We start from the raw sequence: 16,676 nt of genomic DNA, 5'->3' as shown, positions 1-16,676 counted from the left end.
TATGTACGTATATATGTATAAAACCCCTATTAAAATTGTAATGTAAGTGTCTGTGTTTGTGTTAAAAAACCGAAGCAGGGCATCATCATTTCTTGCATAACTGAGAGTAGACGCAGGCTGATCTACTGATACTGTTTGTAACGCTGCACATTTTCCAGAACTGGAGCCATACAGATGCCCGTTAGGCATCATGCTCCGTTTTCCTCTGTTGATCTGTGCTGCTTTTCAAATTCTTTTTTTCCTGCATGTTACATCAGTGCTCAAGGAGGTGAGTTTGTCTCATGTATGACCAGACATGTGCTGATATTCAATAAAAAGATATAGTTTGTCCAGCTCTTACTGTGCTGTCACATTGTGATCTGATGCTTTATTCGACGCTTATACCACAGTGTTATTGGTCTGAGCGCTTTCACAGCTCACATTAAAGAACACTATCTTTTCATACTCTGTGTGTTATCGGGATTACTAAGGGTCCACCGCCTGGTTAGAAAAAACAAATATATGATGCCTGTTAAACTGTTCACAAAAAAACAGCTTTCAGAAATGAATGAAGACTTGCTGTGCCATTATTAAAAGATTCATCAGGGTAGTTTACCACAAACCAAAATGTATAACCACTGATTATTAAGAAATGACATGCAGTATTTTAATTTTCCACTTAGACTTTAACATTTGTTTGGCTGAATGTACCAAAAGCAGTTCAAATTAATTTTACATTTTTCCCAGCCTCTCTTAGTCCCTTAGAATTAAACAGGCTGTTAGTGTTACTTTGCTTTTAACACTTACATGTAAAAGAGCTCTGTTCTGATTGGCTGCCCTGTATTGTGCTTCATTAAAAAAAAGTTGAACCTGTGATGACCTACTCCTTCACCGAGAATGTGGGTTAAACTGCTATAGGCTGGATATACAGATAATATAATAAAATATAATTTATCATGTAGATGGTATGTGATATAATACAGTACAGAATAATATAATTTAATGTATAATAATGGCTGATGTACAAAAGTATGTTTAAAGAACCGATATTCTGTATTTTTTCCACAAATTTTTAAAGGTCCACTTTCGTGGAGTTTTACATGCCAAAAACAGTTCTAATTCATTTTTCAGCTTCCTTTTTTATTCATTGGAATTAAACAGGCTGTTTTGTCACTGAGTCTATAAGGCTGTTGTGTGTCATTCAGAAACGCTCCTTATAACTTAAGTGTGAATGTGTGGGGCTAAACAGCTGTAGACTGGATATACATATATTCACTGTATATTTAGATTATTTGTGTTGGTTTTCGTGACAAAACACAAACACAGTCAGTCCAGAACGGGCTTAGTTATTATGTCATTTATAAAAATCGAGGAAAATGTCTTTTTCCGTCATATTGGCCCTTTAAGACCACACCAACACTTTCCACTGGTGTTTGGCTGCTGGTTACTTGAATCACCGCCAGGTGTCGCTGCACTCGCTGCCAGGTGATTCCCTCCTGTGTTCTTAAGGGCAAACCGAGATTCATTGTGTTTACACTGTGTTTTGTGTTTACTCTGTGCCTGGATGCTGAATGCTCCTTAGCGCAGTTGTCGATGGTTCGTGCTTTAAATTGGGGTCGAAAGGTGAGAAGCCCACTAAGCCCTTTGTGTGGACTTTGGGATCTGGACAGAGACGGACTTTGTGGGATTTAGGGGCAGCAGATGGTTGCCAAGCCGTTCAAATTAAAGCAAATTCCCGGTCACACGCTTAAAACCCCCCAAACGAGACCACGATAGGCTGTGTTTTTATGAAGTAGCCTTGCTGCTGTTTACTACAGCATCTGTGCTGTTTCCTCCTCCTGAGGTAACGTTCGCCTGCACGGCTAGTTTTCAGCACTGTCTCATATTGCTGTGTCTCTGCTCGGTCCTGTGGGTGGTTTAAGCTGTAAAGCCGCTGCAGTTGTTTGACTGTGTGGTGATAAAGCTGCCACCGAAAGCCTCATGGCCGCGGACGGTTTCAGCACCGCGGTCAGAGCCTGAGAGAACAAAAGGCGGATTAGCGTCCCCGGCGTCAGGCACCGTCTGTAAACTACGTGCAAACTCAAAGACGAACACGAGGAGGGACAAAACATCTCTCTAATATTCAGGCCTTTCCACACTACGATACAGGTTTGATTAGCGAAACACTGATTCGATATTTTAAACGTTACTATGTTGCAGTGCTATTCTGTATATCAGTACTGCTGCAGTATAATATATGTATAATATAAACTGGTCTTTTTATAATATTTAATATGCCTTATGATATTTAATGTCATCAGTACAGCATTGTAATGCATTTGTAAACATTTAGGATAGATATTGTTTTTCAGCAGCAAGTCTTGAAATGTGAATACAATTCAAATATTCAAATATGGCATGAATATAGTTAAGCAAACAAGACAATAGAAACATGCCTTTCTTGTTAATCATTTAACCACACACACGTGTATATATAGTGTGTGTATATGCACAGTTTTCTTAGACTAAAACCTATTTAGAGGTTAGATTTCTCATATTTTGTGAGAGATAGAACTAATTAATCACAAATACATTTTTGTGACCTTTTTTAGTCATATTCTAAGGGTCCTAATAATTATAGAGCTAACTGTATGTGTTTGTCTTGCTTTTGTGTATTTGAGGTTATAAACATGAGGGCCCTTAGTATGGTCTACCTCTATGAAATTCATGTCTTCAAATGTAAATACATGACTAATATGACTCTGGTCGCAGTCAGAGAATGAACATTGTTTGACCTGCATTTGTTAATTAGCAGCGAATTAAATTTTAAAATGTACAGTATCGTTCCACCTGGCTTCGTGTGGTCTCTGTTAAAGAAAATGTGGACGCTCCCTTGAGCAGAGCCCCCGCTTTTCCACACTCCCCCCGCTGCGGGAGGGTGGGGGCTGGACATGGGGGGAGACACCGGCTTACGACGTCAAAGCGCCGGGGTACCTTCACAGAGAGACTGTCCAGACCGCTCACACAGCCCGAGAGCAGCTGGACCGCCTCGCAGGGACATTTTCATCCTTTTCAGTAAAACCGCGTTTTGAAACCGAGAGCGGTCGACACTGAATCGCGCCGGAGATAAAGAGGTAATCAGCGCGAGCGAGAGGACACACAGCACAGACCCCCTCCAGACTCGGTCACCACCATCATCTCCACAAAGCTCCTTTATCTCCAGCATCGCTGGCGGGGACGACGCGAGGACCCGAGTGAGAGAGGCTGCGAGAAAACAAGCCAGCATCAACCCCCCTCAGGATTAACACTGAGAGAGAGACGGAGAAGAGCAGCAGAGATTTCCACTACAGGAGCTGGATCATGTAAGATACAAGGACATTTTTAACGGCTGATATTCGTTTAAAAAGCCCGTTGGAGGCTGTAAGGCAGGGAGCGCTGGCTGTCTTGTTGCTCTCAGTCACGTAGGCTGTGAGGGTCCTGGGACAAAGAGCGTGACATACGGCTGTGTGCATCTATACGGGATTAAACAAAGAAGCAGCCAGGTCACCCGGCACCACATAGCTCTGTACAATACAGAGGCAATGTGGTTTGTTTATGGGATTTTTCATAGCACACAATATGAGTTTTAATTCAGTTTAGGGCTTGAAAAATGTATTTTTTGCCTAAATTTTTGGTCTTCTCCTATTAGTCAATTATGTATGTGTGTATATGTGTAAGTGTGTTTTTATATATGTGTGTATGTGCATATGTGGGTAAATAGACATGTATGCTGTATATATAAATACATATGTCTATATAGGCACGCATGCTCTATGCTTGTATGTGACTGTACATGTATGTTCAAGTGATGTTCATACTGTTACTATTGTTGTAATTATTGCTACTGCTATTATTATTATTATTATTATTATCATTATTATAATTATATTTTTCTTGAATTCTTCTTTCTTCTCACTCTAAGCGCTCATCTGCTCCCGTCTCTGTCCTGTGTGGTCGCCTCTCGCTCCCACCCCTTCATTGTTTTGTTTTTGACGTCTTCCTCTTCAGAGCCGGCTGAAGGAAGCCCCTGTACCGGAGACCCTCTCTCCCCCTTCCGAGGGCGCCGCGAGTCCGTCGCAATGAAGGAGCCCGACGCCATCAAGCTCTTCATCGGCCAGATCCCCAGGAACCTGGAGGAGAAAGACCTGAAGCCCATCTTCGAGCAGTTCGGCAAGATCTATGAGCTGACGGTCATCAAGGACAAGTACACGGGCATGCACAAAGGTAACTCAGCAATGACACTATTGAACGGGCAGCCTCAAGGGGAGAGGGAAGAGGAGAGAGACGGGCTGTTGGCAGGGGATGAGCTCTCCACAGCGCAGCTATTTGTGTCGTGAAATGTAATAACTTTATAAATACGTGCACACCCATGACGGGTTGTTTTCAGCCAAACTTGATCAAATGTGAGTGGCTCTAGATTGAGATGGAAAAAAATAAGGTGGCTGTTGTGTCTGTGTGTGTTGTTGTTGTTGTTTGATTGTCTTATGTGACTAACGTGTTGTTTCTGGTAGCAGCAAAGTCGTTTCTTTGCACTGCTGAACAATAAATACGGCTTTGGTTGTTTTTTGTGTGTACAGAATATCATAACCACCAAAATAAGTATTGTGCAATCAGTTCCTTTTTCTGTTCTGTTCCAACAGGATGTGCGTTCTTGACGTACTGCGCCAGGGAGTCCGCTTTGAAGGCCCAGAACGCGTTGCATGAACAGAAAACGTTGCCAGGGGTAAGTGGCTTCTCATAATCCAGTTTTTTCATGTCATGGCATTATTACAGCAGGCTGGACGATGAAATGGTCAATGTGGTCCATATAACATAAAATTTCCTTTAAGTATTACAGAGCATTAAATATAATGTTCTATGTATAGCAAATGAGATGTGCTACATGGTGTTGAGAATCGGGGGGAGCTGTGGAAGTCTTTGCCAACCAACCAGACTCTAATTAGGCATGTAGGAGGAGCATAATCCTTGAGAAGGCATCCGCGATGGTGGCACTCTCTCTGAAGTTGTTGATTAGCTAACTCGCTCGGCCATCTGCTCTATCCGCACAATAATGAGCAACCTGCAAATTCGAAAAATCTTCAAACCGCACCCCCCCCGCTTAAAGTCCTCCCACCCTTATGTTCTGGCTCAAATCAGTCCTTATTCCCTTATTTATCATACCATGGGCTTCAGGAACATGGTCGAAACCTTTTGGCTTGTGTCCTTTCTTGCCTTTCAGGCCTGCACTGAGGGTCCTGAAGGGTCTGTTGGGTTTGGAATGAGGCCTTAAAGGAATATTTCAGCCGATTGCCAAAGATGTTAAATGCATTCGCTGTTCTAAGTAAAAGAACAAAATCCATTGACTCAAAACAGACTCTGTTATAAATGTGCTTTGAGGCGGTGGGTTTCTGTAGTATTCTCCAGTATTCCTGTAATAGGACTACACTCCGTCAGCTTTATGTTCCAGTAGGTTAAGAGCTGGCAATGAAGACCAGGAGGGCATTTGCTTTTTCCTTTAAATTGGATTTGAGTAAATGTAATCGGCCTGAGGGGGGAAAGCGGAGTGGGAGAATGTCCGCCACCCGTTCGCGAACGATAAAGGAAGCGATTCAGTTCTGATTTGCATCCATTGTGCTAGGAGATGCCGTTAGCCTGCCGAGACTTATTGAGGGGTCAGAGAAATGGGGGATTACAGATGAACACATTATAGAAAGCCAACTATTTATACAGCGTGTAGACTCAATGTTTACATTTATGCGCAGGTACTTTAGTGCTAGCGAGACTGATGAAGTTCATTTTTTCAAATAAATGATGTTATTAGATGATATTTAAGCCTGCATTAATGCAATTAATGTACCTGTATGTGGTACTTTATGCTAAAAGAATGCCTTATAAACCTGACATGGCTTGCTTTGATCTTTTTTCTTTTCTTATAATGACACCAAAAAGAGCCTTAAACACTGTTGTAAACATTAACAAGAAAAAAACAAAAGATTTCCGGACAGGAAACATGCTTTTTTTTTATGTAATTTGTAGCCAGAACACACTGTACTGTTCTTTAATGCCAATCTCGAGTAGCAAATGATATATGCTGCAGTTAACTAAGTTTGTTATTTACCAATACTGCTAAATCAATATCAAGTAGGCATGTGGCCCTGTAGAGACCCAGGAGCTCCTTTCAAAATCCTATTATTAGCATGACAGTAGTCTGACCTTCATGACCTTTCAAAGAGGAGGCTTGTTGGTGCCTCACTTAAATCCTCCTTCTCAATCCCTCCATCCTTCCATTTGTCTGCCCTCATCACCTAAGCCTTGCGAGACCGTCTCCAAAACCATCCAGACCGGACTTCCACTCCACACCCCTTCCCCGTGCTTTCTCTGCTACAAGGAAAACCACATTATTAAGAACACATCCCCCCCAACACTAAACAGCAGTCTCTCCCTCTCTCACTCTCTCTCTCTCCTGCACGCACACCCCAGCTGTGTGGCATTATTACCGGCTGACAGCACCTGCCTCTTGGGGTAGACCACACCCCCCTGCTCTGTCAGTCATATAGAATTGCCATGACAATGCACCTCCATGAATGCTTAGCATGTGCGTGACTCAGATAGGCACAGTGAGCTGGACTGTAAAAAAGAAAAAAAAAGAAAAGATAAAAACAGGCTCATCTCTCTCTCATGATCAAAGTTTTTCTAGGTAGTTTCTCGTAGTATCACTTATATACATTGAAGCGCTTAGGTAACCGCCCTGGGACCATTTAGTAAAGAGTCCTGGGAATATAGGAGAGCAAGAAAGAGAAAACAGAGTGACTGAGGGAGGGAGGGGTGGAACAGATGGTATAGTTGGAGTGGCACCTGGCCCTATGTTTAATTTCAGGTGAGAGGCACACAGATTGTGGACAGAGAGAGCGAGAGAGGGGAGAAAACAGACAAAGAGGAGGAGGAGGGGTAAAGCTCTTTTCCTCGTTCGCTTGTCTCTATTTATCTTCTCTTTTTTTCCTACTTCTTCCCTCATTTCTTACCTGTTCTCTTTTCTCTTTTTTGTACCTCTTGTCTCATTTTGTCTAACTCTTCTCTTTTCTCATATTTTCTACCTCTTTTTTGTCATATCATCACAGCTTCTCTCTTTTCTAGTCTCTCATCTCATTCTCTTTTCTTGTTTCCTTGCTTGTCTTCTCCTCCTTGTTTGTTTCTTTCTTCTCTTCTCTTCTCTTCTCTGCCTCTTATCATCTGCCCATCTCTGCTATCTCTTGCTCCCTGGATCCAGTTGCCATCCCAACATGTTTGCTTAGCTGTGTTCGTCACGCATTCAGGCACAACAAAAGCGGCAGTACACGTACACGTACACACACACACACACACACACACACACACACACACACACACAAACACAAACACATTTAATGACACACTCATTTAAATCCATTGTGTTAGCCTGATGATACTCTCACCCTCATTTGAACCCTTTTGTTACGGTGCTATTCTATTACAGGCTGCATCTCAGATCACTGCCATATCCAACTCAAATTCAATTTAAATTCAGTTCAATCAGTTCAATTTAAATTCAGTTCAATTCAGTCTGCTTTATTGGCTTGTAATGTAATGCTACATTTGTATTTCATAAGCTCAGACTCCAGAGTTTGAAAATAAAAAAAAAAAAATACAAAAAAAGAATTTGGGGGGAAAAGAATAATGATTAGGCAAGTTATAATGACAATACAGTTTAAACTGGTAAGCTCAAACATTAAACATTTCAAGATTGTGCTGTTGAAATTGTAGGAGCATAAGAAGAGGAAAGCCTACATATATATACATGACATATATAGAGACACATACAGAGTACACTTAAATGTTTGTGTGGACTCAATCTTTAAAGTGTGATGTGGTCACTTGCTGTTTCACTTATAGTGGCAAGCCAGGATGCATTGTGCCAGTTTGCACCATTCACTGTGTTCTCCTGATAAGTATGGTCATTTAGAGAGGTTGCCCACTAAGAGATATTTATTGCTAATTCTTGTAGAGACTTCTTTGCAAAACTCAGTGAATTTTGCACGTTCTGTTCTTGTGTCTGCTACTCTCTGTAGCCAGACTGAGTCTGTACTTGGTCACTTTGCTGCTCAGTTTTAGATCAGTCACTGTGCTGAAGTGGTCTGCCACAGTGGACTGACTTTTTAGGGCCAGCAATGCATCACATTTTACTCTTCTCCTAATGGGCAGTTTATTTCTTTTTTTTTCTTTTTTTTTAAATGAGCATTCATTATATTAAAATCAGTGCTCTATGGCCAATATCTATAGCCAATATTAATCTACTGAAGGGCAAAAGATGTTCTGAATCGTTGCTGTACAAAATAAAACTAGTATCTCCATTTTTTTGTACATCATTTGAGCACAGCAAATGCCCTTTACTTTGTGTGAAACTTGCATGATAAATAGACCAATAGAAATGCTCCAAAAGTTGGAATAAAACCTCTTTACATTAACTTATATTAGAAGTAATTGATGTTTTGCCTTTTCCTGTGTAGTTACCATTTTGGAGATAATTTTTTTTTTGGACAGAGACAAAAGAGAGCTTTCTGATTGTAGCTAGCTACTAATTGAACTTCATGGACAGCCTAAATGATGCTGCTTTTCGGGCCTTCTATTTGTTGAATAGCTACAAACTGCCACTCCTAGTGCAAATCTAATCAGAGCTATTGTGTAATCACCACAAAACTGGTTGCAGATATTAGCAGGTATTAGTCCAGTTTTTGATTTCCAGTGAATTATGGCTATAACAGTGGAAAGCGTTCGTTTAAAGGATGATTAAGCCAGTAGTTCAGTGTTCTACTTGGAGCTGTGTGATGCTTTATTGCTATTATGGGCCTATTGCTACATATTGCAATTGCGATATTCCTTGCAAAATACTGGAAACACATTATGAATAGGCCTTCATTGTTTTATATATGGAATATCATACATTTGTTCCTTCATGCCTTAATTCATCCAAACACCTGTCTGTGATTGGCCAGCACACAAAAAAACAAATAGTGATTGGTTAAAAACACATTTGCATACTTATCGATGTTGTGATTTACAAATTATATATTGAGCGGCCCTAATAGGCAGAATGAATGGATTCTGGCCTCATTCTTAGATCAGAACCCCATTTGCAAACTCCAGGAGAGCCATGGTTCTCATCAGCGTCTGTCCAACCAGCCCTGACTTAATTAACATTTAACAGCGTTAGCATGCTCACAGTTCAGTCTGCACATAGACAGCTCTGCAAGGAAAATGGCAGTGAGGTCACTTTAGCAACTGTGTATGTGCGTGCACTGAGGTGTGTATGGCTAAGAGCGTGTGTGACATGCTTTTGTTGTGGGGGAGGGCCGGGCAGGTGTTTTGATTGAAAGGGGGGATGCTAAATGTGTATGTGTGTGTGTTGTAGATAAGAGCAGACACAGTTGTAGTGTGTTTAATCCTTTAGATTGATATTAAACATCATTAGTTGTGCTGTATCTTCTGCCTAGGGAAATTAATATGTTAACTGTTTTTGGTCTTATTAGCAGATGAAGCCGTGTTTATGTGCCTGAGCATGTGAAAGTACAGAACTGTGCAGAAGTCGGACACCTAAGCAGAAACCATATAGCTTGGTAATAAGTGTTTTTTCTGCCTCTAAAAACACTGTATACCATTAGAATAAATACAAATAAACATAGTTACAGCAAAATTTAACAAGACTATATCAACGTAAGGTGTCACATGGGTTTGTTCAAATCTATCACCAGCACTCCTGATTTAATTTAATAAGGGACTGGTGAGAAAAACTAGGTGGGCGATGGTTACAAGTAGTACTGAGCTGCCATAAGAAGAGGTTTAAAAATGCTTAAACAAACATGTTGATGTACATAAAGCGATATATTATTATTGTTATTTTTTGTGTTTTGTATTTTTAGTAATATGTGTGTATGTGTGCTTGTGCATGCAAGTGTGTGTGTGTATATATACACACATTGTGACCTTCGCTAGTGCTAATCTGGGTGTATCATTATGTATGAAAGATATGTACGTGAGAAATATCATGTATCCCCGCATCCCAACGCATATGTGTCTGTAAGTCTAATGACTATATATATATATATATATATATATATATATATATATATATATATATATATATATATAAATAAACAAATAAATAAATGAGACACACACACACACACACACAGTCCCAAGTGAGTGCCACTGTTCACTGTTAAAGTGTGTGTGTGTGTGGTTTACAGGAGCTATGAGATTAAGTGTGCGTTAGTGTCAGTATCTATACTCACACTGAGACAAGATGAAACCATTGTTGGAATAAATGAGGGGTTGAAGGGTTGGAGAGAAGGGAACGAGGGAGCGAGGTGAAAAGAAGGATAATTAAAGAGAAATTGGTGGGATAAGTGAAAGAGGGAGAAGGGGGGAAGGGAGAAATGAGTGAATGAATGAATGAAAATTTGACATAATGAGCTACGGGCGATTGGGGGAGGGGTGCGGCCGAGCGTGTGTGTGTGTGTGTGTGTGTGTGTGTGTTTGGGGGTGGGGGGATTGGATGAGGGAGAACATCTATCAGCTTAAACATGGACATCTGTTAGGATGTGTGTGTGTGTCCTTTGATGATTAAAGTCAGTAAAAGTAGAACTTAATCAGATATAGACGTGCATCTAGACGGGCAGATTTATTTGCACCATTAACAAACCTCAAATAACTATTTTTTTTCTTGTAATACGGTTTTGTTGTTTAATTAAAAAACAACTAAAATTTTAAAACAATTTAGCATTTTGTTCTACTATTCAGAGGCTAGTAAATGAATAAATTATTTAATTAAGGTAAAATAAAAGACAGAGTTATAAAATGTTTTTATCAAGACTCCACATTCAATTCAATTTTATTCTAATGGGTGCATTTTCCCCTCAGTTGTATATGATGCTGGCCGGTTTCCCCCCTTCTATTTGTTTTCCATGTTTGGTTAGTGAAAAACTCGAAAGTAAACTTGTGAAAGTAAGTAGCAGTTGGACTCTAAATAACCTTAATCGTACCTTCTGTTAGATGTCGGGCTGGAAATGAATCGTATCCCTTTGGCTCCTGATTAGGTTATTAATCACACCCTTCTGCAGTGTTGTCCCTCTGTGCCTTTTGATTGATAGGTGAGTTGTACTTTATTTATTTTCTCGAACAGATCACTTACACCAAGATCCTGCCCAACACTCGTTTGTCAAAGACGGTGTACTTCGCCGAATGTGTCCGTGATCAATAATACATAATGTCCAGTGAATGATGAAGAGGCTGTGGGGAATTAAAGCAGGTTAACTTTGTGGCCTTCTTCCTTTTAAACGTGTATGAGGACCGTTTGTCTTTTGTTTATCTTAAAAAATCAGTGTTAGCTCCTTTGTATTAGTAATGTAAATAGCTTGGCAAAAGATTTTAATCAAGTGTGTGAACAGATGCACTACAGATGAACTACAGGTGCTGGTTAAAGATTCACCCGTATTTGTTAAAGTATAACCCAGGTTAAATTGATAGCCTATTAGGTGTGCTGTTGTAGCTCTTCATTTAGAAGACGATTCAAAGTGCTAGGATGCATTTATTAAACTTTTCTCGATGCGTCTGCAGATTTGATTTTTATAGCTCATATTAAGTTTTTTAGTAGTGTTACTTCAGTCAAACTTAAATGTAGCCTGAATTGAATTGCACTTGCTAAGTCTATGTGCCTGTTTCACCATATATAGGCTTTTAACTTAAATCTAAAAAACAGAAAATACATTTTTATTTGATATTTTTGTGTCACATGTTGTATACAGCATAGCTCTGGCTCTGAATATAACTCTGAATAGTACTGGATTAGCTTATTAGCCACTTGGCAATCAAGGTGGGTGTTCAACAAAGCCTCCAAATCATGTTTACTGTTGTTTCAAGCCCTTCATTTCATAAGCACGACAGTGTCCAATTTGTGACTACAAACGTGGATTAATCAGTGAGATCCTGGATTTTTCACACCTCCAAGCCAGGCTGTACCAAGTATCGTACTTTATAATAGCTCTGACTGCACAAGAATTTTATTTTACAGTAGGGGAAATGCAGAGCTCACAGCAGTATGCAGATGTTTGGGCACCTCGGTCAGCTTCTGCACATTTTAAAGTACACTTTCTGTTGATTTACAGATTTTTTTGCTGAATTTATTTTTTTACCAATATAAACTCAGCACATGAAAAGAAATTGTGCACCAAAATTTGCAGAAAAATGTTATATTTAAGTTTGTTCCCTGTAGAGCAGTGGCTTTCGACCTGTGGACCGCAGTAGTACTGCTAGGGGGCTGCTGCTGTCTTTTAAACAAATGTTTTTAAACAAATGTTATTTTAAACATGAGTAATTATTTGCAAACACAGAACATCATATTTAGCTCTACCTCATTTATTAGTCTGACAAAATGGTCTCTATGTTTACGTTTTCAGTGCAAGTCAAACGTTTCTCTTTTCATTTGTATGGAATTCCTGCATCACAGATTAATGGTTACAAACAGGGTCTTCCAAAAGAAAGATCCCAAGGCTGGACCACTTACAAGTGAAACAACCAGCACATCTCAGACTGAACCAAGTATGAACCAAAACGTTCAGTGCAGCAGAAAGTACCAGGCCTGCTTGTGCCGTGACAGAAACATACAAACAGGCAGAATGTCTGTGACAAGGATCTCCTTTGCTCCTCACAAATCGTGAAAATGATGACACTGGGTGGGCTGTTTTCCATTTTCGTTGAGTGAAAGGAGCACCGATAGTCTCACCGCCTCATTCAGGAGCTGGAACTTTGAGAGGTTTTGGATATAGCTCGGATGTTTGTAACTCAGTTTGACCCCAGTTTGAGCTGATTTGGGAGATGCTAACACCAGTCATAAGAAAGCAGAAGTCTGTTGCTGGCAAAAAGTTCAAAATTATCAAACAGAGCGCAAATAAAATAATGTCACAATTTTGACATTCGAAAAAATAACATTTGGTGTGCAAAATCTGTTGGTAGCTGCCAAATAACATCAGCTAACTTGTTAAGTAAGTTAGAAAATGTTTACTTATTTTATTGTGTTTGTATTGAGTTATATGTACATGTATATGAGATATATGAAGAAGCAAAATTGACAGGCTACAGAGATTATTATATATTCTTTTGCACTTTAAGTGATGTTGTCGCTAAAATCTTGTGGGCTGCAGAAGCTTTAATGATCGGTTGTGTGAGCCGTGAGTTAAAAAAGGTTGGGAACGTCTGCTTTAGAGGATGCGTTAACTTAGGTTCACATAAACCCTTTTCAAGCTAGATTAGTTGCAATTATTGCTATAATTTGAGTGATTACAGATGAGATTCTTGATTTAAATCTAATACGAAATGTTTGTGGTTTTCACAAGTCTGCTAAGTAATCAATCTGAAGTGAATTACTTTCTGTAATTTGTCAAACTCTGAGCTCGTCGTGTTCAAATCGTCCTTCCTTTATCGTGAAGTTTAAAACGGAAGTACAACGTACCATATTTTTGGTGATGGGCTAATTAGAAAGAGTATAAAAAGTGAAGTCTGAAGATGCCTTTCACCAAGCACAGCGGTTTCTGTCCTGTTGAACAACATGTTTATTTGAATGAGCCCACTTTACTAGCCTAATGCTGCTGCATCTGAGATTAACAATGTTTGTTTTTGTTGACTTGGATCTGGTTAATTCTACTCCTAATGTTGAAGTGAACACCTATGACGTATCGATCCAGGCTATCAAAGGTATTTTGGGAAATTTTATCCCGCACGAATCAGCCCGTCGAATCCCTTACAACTTTCATTAACTGACCACCTTGGTTAAAACTGATCCAGCTCAGATAGGTCTTTAATAAATCAACAAAATAATGTAATTTGACTGAGGGTGTTCAAACCTTTGCATTTGACTGTATATAAAAACAATTGATTTCATTAGAGAATCGAGATGCATCTATGAATCGATTGTTTTTCCCACTCTTAGTGTCTTGCCCACAACCTTATAGATGATAGTCAAATGTAACACTCCAGTATTTACACCTCAGCACTTTGACAGCACACATTAAGCTCTGTATTTATGATTGCATCATTACATGCTAGAACTATCCACCTGCTAGTAAGACAGATATCAGAACCTGTTGAGAATCTGAAGAATGCACTGGAGAGGAGTGCACCTAAACATGATTACACCACACCAGTGCTACAAAAGGACACTGCTTCCCAAATCCATCTTCATGGCAGTCATCAAGTGCTCAGTGGCGTTAACGCGATGGAGTTATGTGATCTTTGCCACGTCCTCTTGTTTTCTCTTTCAGAGTCATTGATTATCGGTGATGGGCACCTTTTGGATAAGGCTAATTGGTTTTGGCTTATTGATTGGTTCAGGCAGTAAAGCGTCTTCTGGGATTTTGTACGATGTGAAGGTAGAGCGAGGTGTTCTGGAGGACGCAGTCCACTGTAAAGCTTTGTCGTGATATACACTGCAAAACAACAACAATTCTTCAGATTTAGAACCACACTTGTTCCCAGATAATGTTCTATAAACATTTTGATCGACCACAGGTTTTCATACAGTCTGAATCATGTTAATACATCAGTGTATCTGTTCCATATTGTGTAGCCTAAATGTAGTTTTAATGTACTGATAAAAGTAAATATTATAATACTTTTCCAAGTATATAAGGTTTGCATTATTAGTGAAGTTTAATAATCTTGTTTTTCTCAGTGCTGGAACCTTTGTGTTAAAACAATATCTTCCAAACATTTTATTCTGTTCTACTTCTCTTAAGACGGCTCCAGTCCTGGCCTATCACTGAGAGATTGTGAGTTCGATCTCTGGCGAAGCCATAGTCGACCGTGATCAGGAGTCCAAGAGATCATAATAGGTCTCACTCTCTCTGGGGGGAGATGGAGTTCCATCCTGCCCACCCAGTCACTCAGCGCAATGCTAGCCAACTCAGGTGTCTGTTAGCTAATGTAACTGCATTGGCAGTTAGTGTTCTCCTCCAAGCGTGTTGAGCTGTCCAATGTTGATGTTTTCGCTTCATGTGTCTTGGTGGCAGCATGTGCTAGCCCTGACCCCCCTAGCTTGGTAGCATAACTTCATAGGGGGACACCTATAGCAGGTGGGAATTGGATATCACTACATTAGGGGGTGAAATACTCCACTCCATAATTTCTTAATTCCTGTTATCTATCAATAATGCCAAACCTAAGAATCGATATTGTTGTGTGACATCAATACAAGTACACCAGTATAGACGATGATCACCCAGCACTACTTTCAGGGAAAACAGAGGGTTTTCTGCTTTTATTGTTTAAAGCATTAAAGATCAGTTAATTAATCAAATAATGCATGTGTAGTGTGTTTGTGTGTGTGTCTGTGTGTGTGTGTGAACAGGCATTGTTTTGTCTTTGTGTCGGCGGAAAAAGCAGGAAACGGGAGTAGCGTGCACACAGAGAAAAGGATTGGAAGAGAGAGAGAGACATTGGGGGTGGGGTGGCAGGTTGATTACGGTCGCGGGTCCTGTTGCCAGGAGACGGCTGGGACGAGAGATGCTGGGTTGCTAAGGAACGGGAGCGATGCAATGCGTGGCAATTGGATGGAGGGAGAAAGAGCGAGAGTGAGAATTAGGCTCTGTGTAGAGACACATGCGCACACACACACACACTCCCAAATCAACATGGATTTACACACTGTGGCAAGTAGCAGAACGCCTGAAGTTACACACACACACACACACGCGCATACTCACACATGGATGCACTCACATACACACAGACACACACACACACACACACACACAAATATCGCCTGTCACAGCAAAAAAAAGAAAGATTTTATTAAAGGTAATTTTGGACACAATGTAAATGGCAGCTGGTGTTTTTAGATTCTTAAAAAAATGAAAAGCGAAACAAAAATGTAGATACAAGTTTTATTTCGACAGCGATGACGCGCACACACACACACACACATGCGTGTGAGATGGGCTCCAATGTGTGAGTCATTGCCCTTTCAAATGGCCGAATGCTGCAGGCTAGAAATGAGAGGAACGCCCATTTCGTCCCATTTTAATTCCAAGGAGAAAATATTTTGTTCTTTGGAATAAAAAAAAAATGCCACACAATGTCACTGATGCAAAGCATCACTCTTTTTTTTCCTGCCATAATATATATGATGATCCTTTGATTGCATCATTGCTTTTTGTGGGTGTGTCTATGTTTTATACACTTAAGAGCACTTTACGGAGGAGGGGTGTGTGTGTTCTTTTTAGAGATTTGTATTAGGTTTGTGGTGTGTTGAATGTGATCTCACTCTACACTGTGTCGTGATTTGGCATCGAGCCTGTGGAGCATTAAAAGTGTGTGTGTGTGTGGATAAGGGGGGGTGATGTGATTTGATTGAATAATCTATGGATTTAATATTCTATAATCCCAGAAAAATCCTCCAACGCCACAGCAGCACACACGAGAGTTTAGAAGTGTGTGTGTATGTGTGTGTTTATGGTTTGTGTTTAGTGAGTATGGCGTGTGTGTGTGTGTGTGTAAGCAGCAGAGTGGCGAGTGGAGCCGGAAGAGGTCTGTTAATGTTCCACACACTCCAGCGCTCTGTGTGAGTGTATTTGCTTGTTGAGGATGAACAACTTCAAACATCAACATTTCTGCTGCTTATTTATCCGAACCAACAG

General features: G+C 40.1%; 1 protein-coding gene across 4 annotated transcripts in view; it reads left to right on the top strand.

Annotated features, from left to right (window-relative positions):
• The first annotated feature begins 2,523 nt into the window (after positions 1–2,523).
• Positions 2,524–16,676, top strand: part of celf3a (cugbp, Elav-like family member 3a) — a 33,550-nt gene continuing 19,397 nt past the window's right edge. For 3 of the 4 annotated variants that reach the window (XR_005007072.1, XR_005007071.1, XM_036567182.1), the window contains exons 1-2: positions 4,032–4,221; positions 4,638–4,720. Coding sequence is in view for 2 of the 4 variants with exons in the window: in XM_036567182.1 (XP_036423075.1) it covers positions 4,077–4,221; positions 4,638–4,720 (228 nt within the window). In the remaining 2 variants the exon portion in view is untranslated. Of the gene's footprint in view, positions 3,321–4,005; positions 4,222–4,637; positions 4,721–16,676 lie in introns of those variants that run through there. The other variant, XM_036567183.1, reaches the window with a different exon arrangement.

The sequence above is a fragment of the Colossoma macropomum genome, unplaced genomic scaffold (genome assembly GCF_904425465.1).
Source record: "Colossoma macropomum unplaced genomic scaffold, Colossoma_macropomum, whole genome shotgun sequence".
Lineage (NCBI taxonomy): Eukaryota > Metazoa > Chordata > Actinopteri > Characiformes > Serrasalmidae > Colossoma > Colossoma macropomum.
This window is presented reverse-complemented; position numbering and strand designations above follow the sequence as displayed.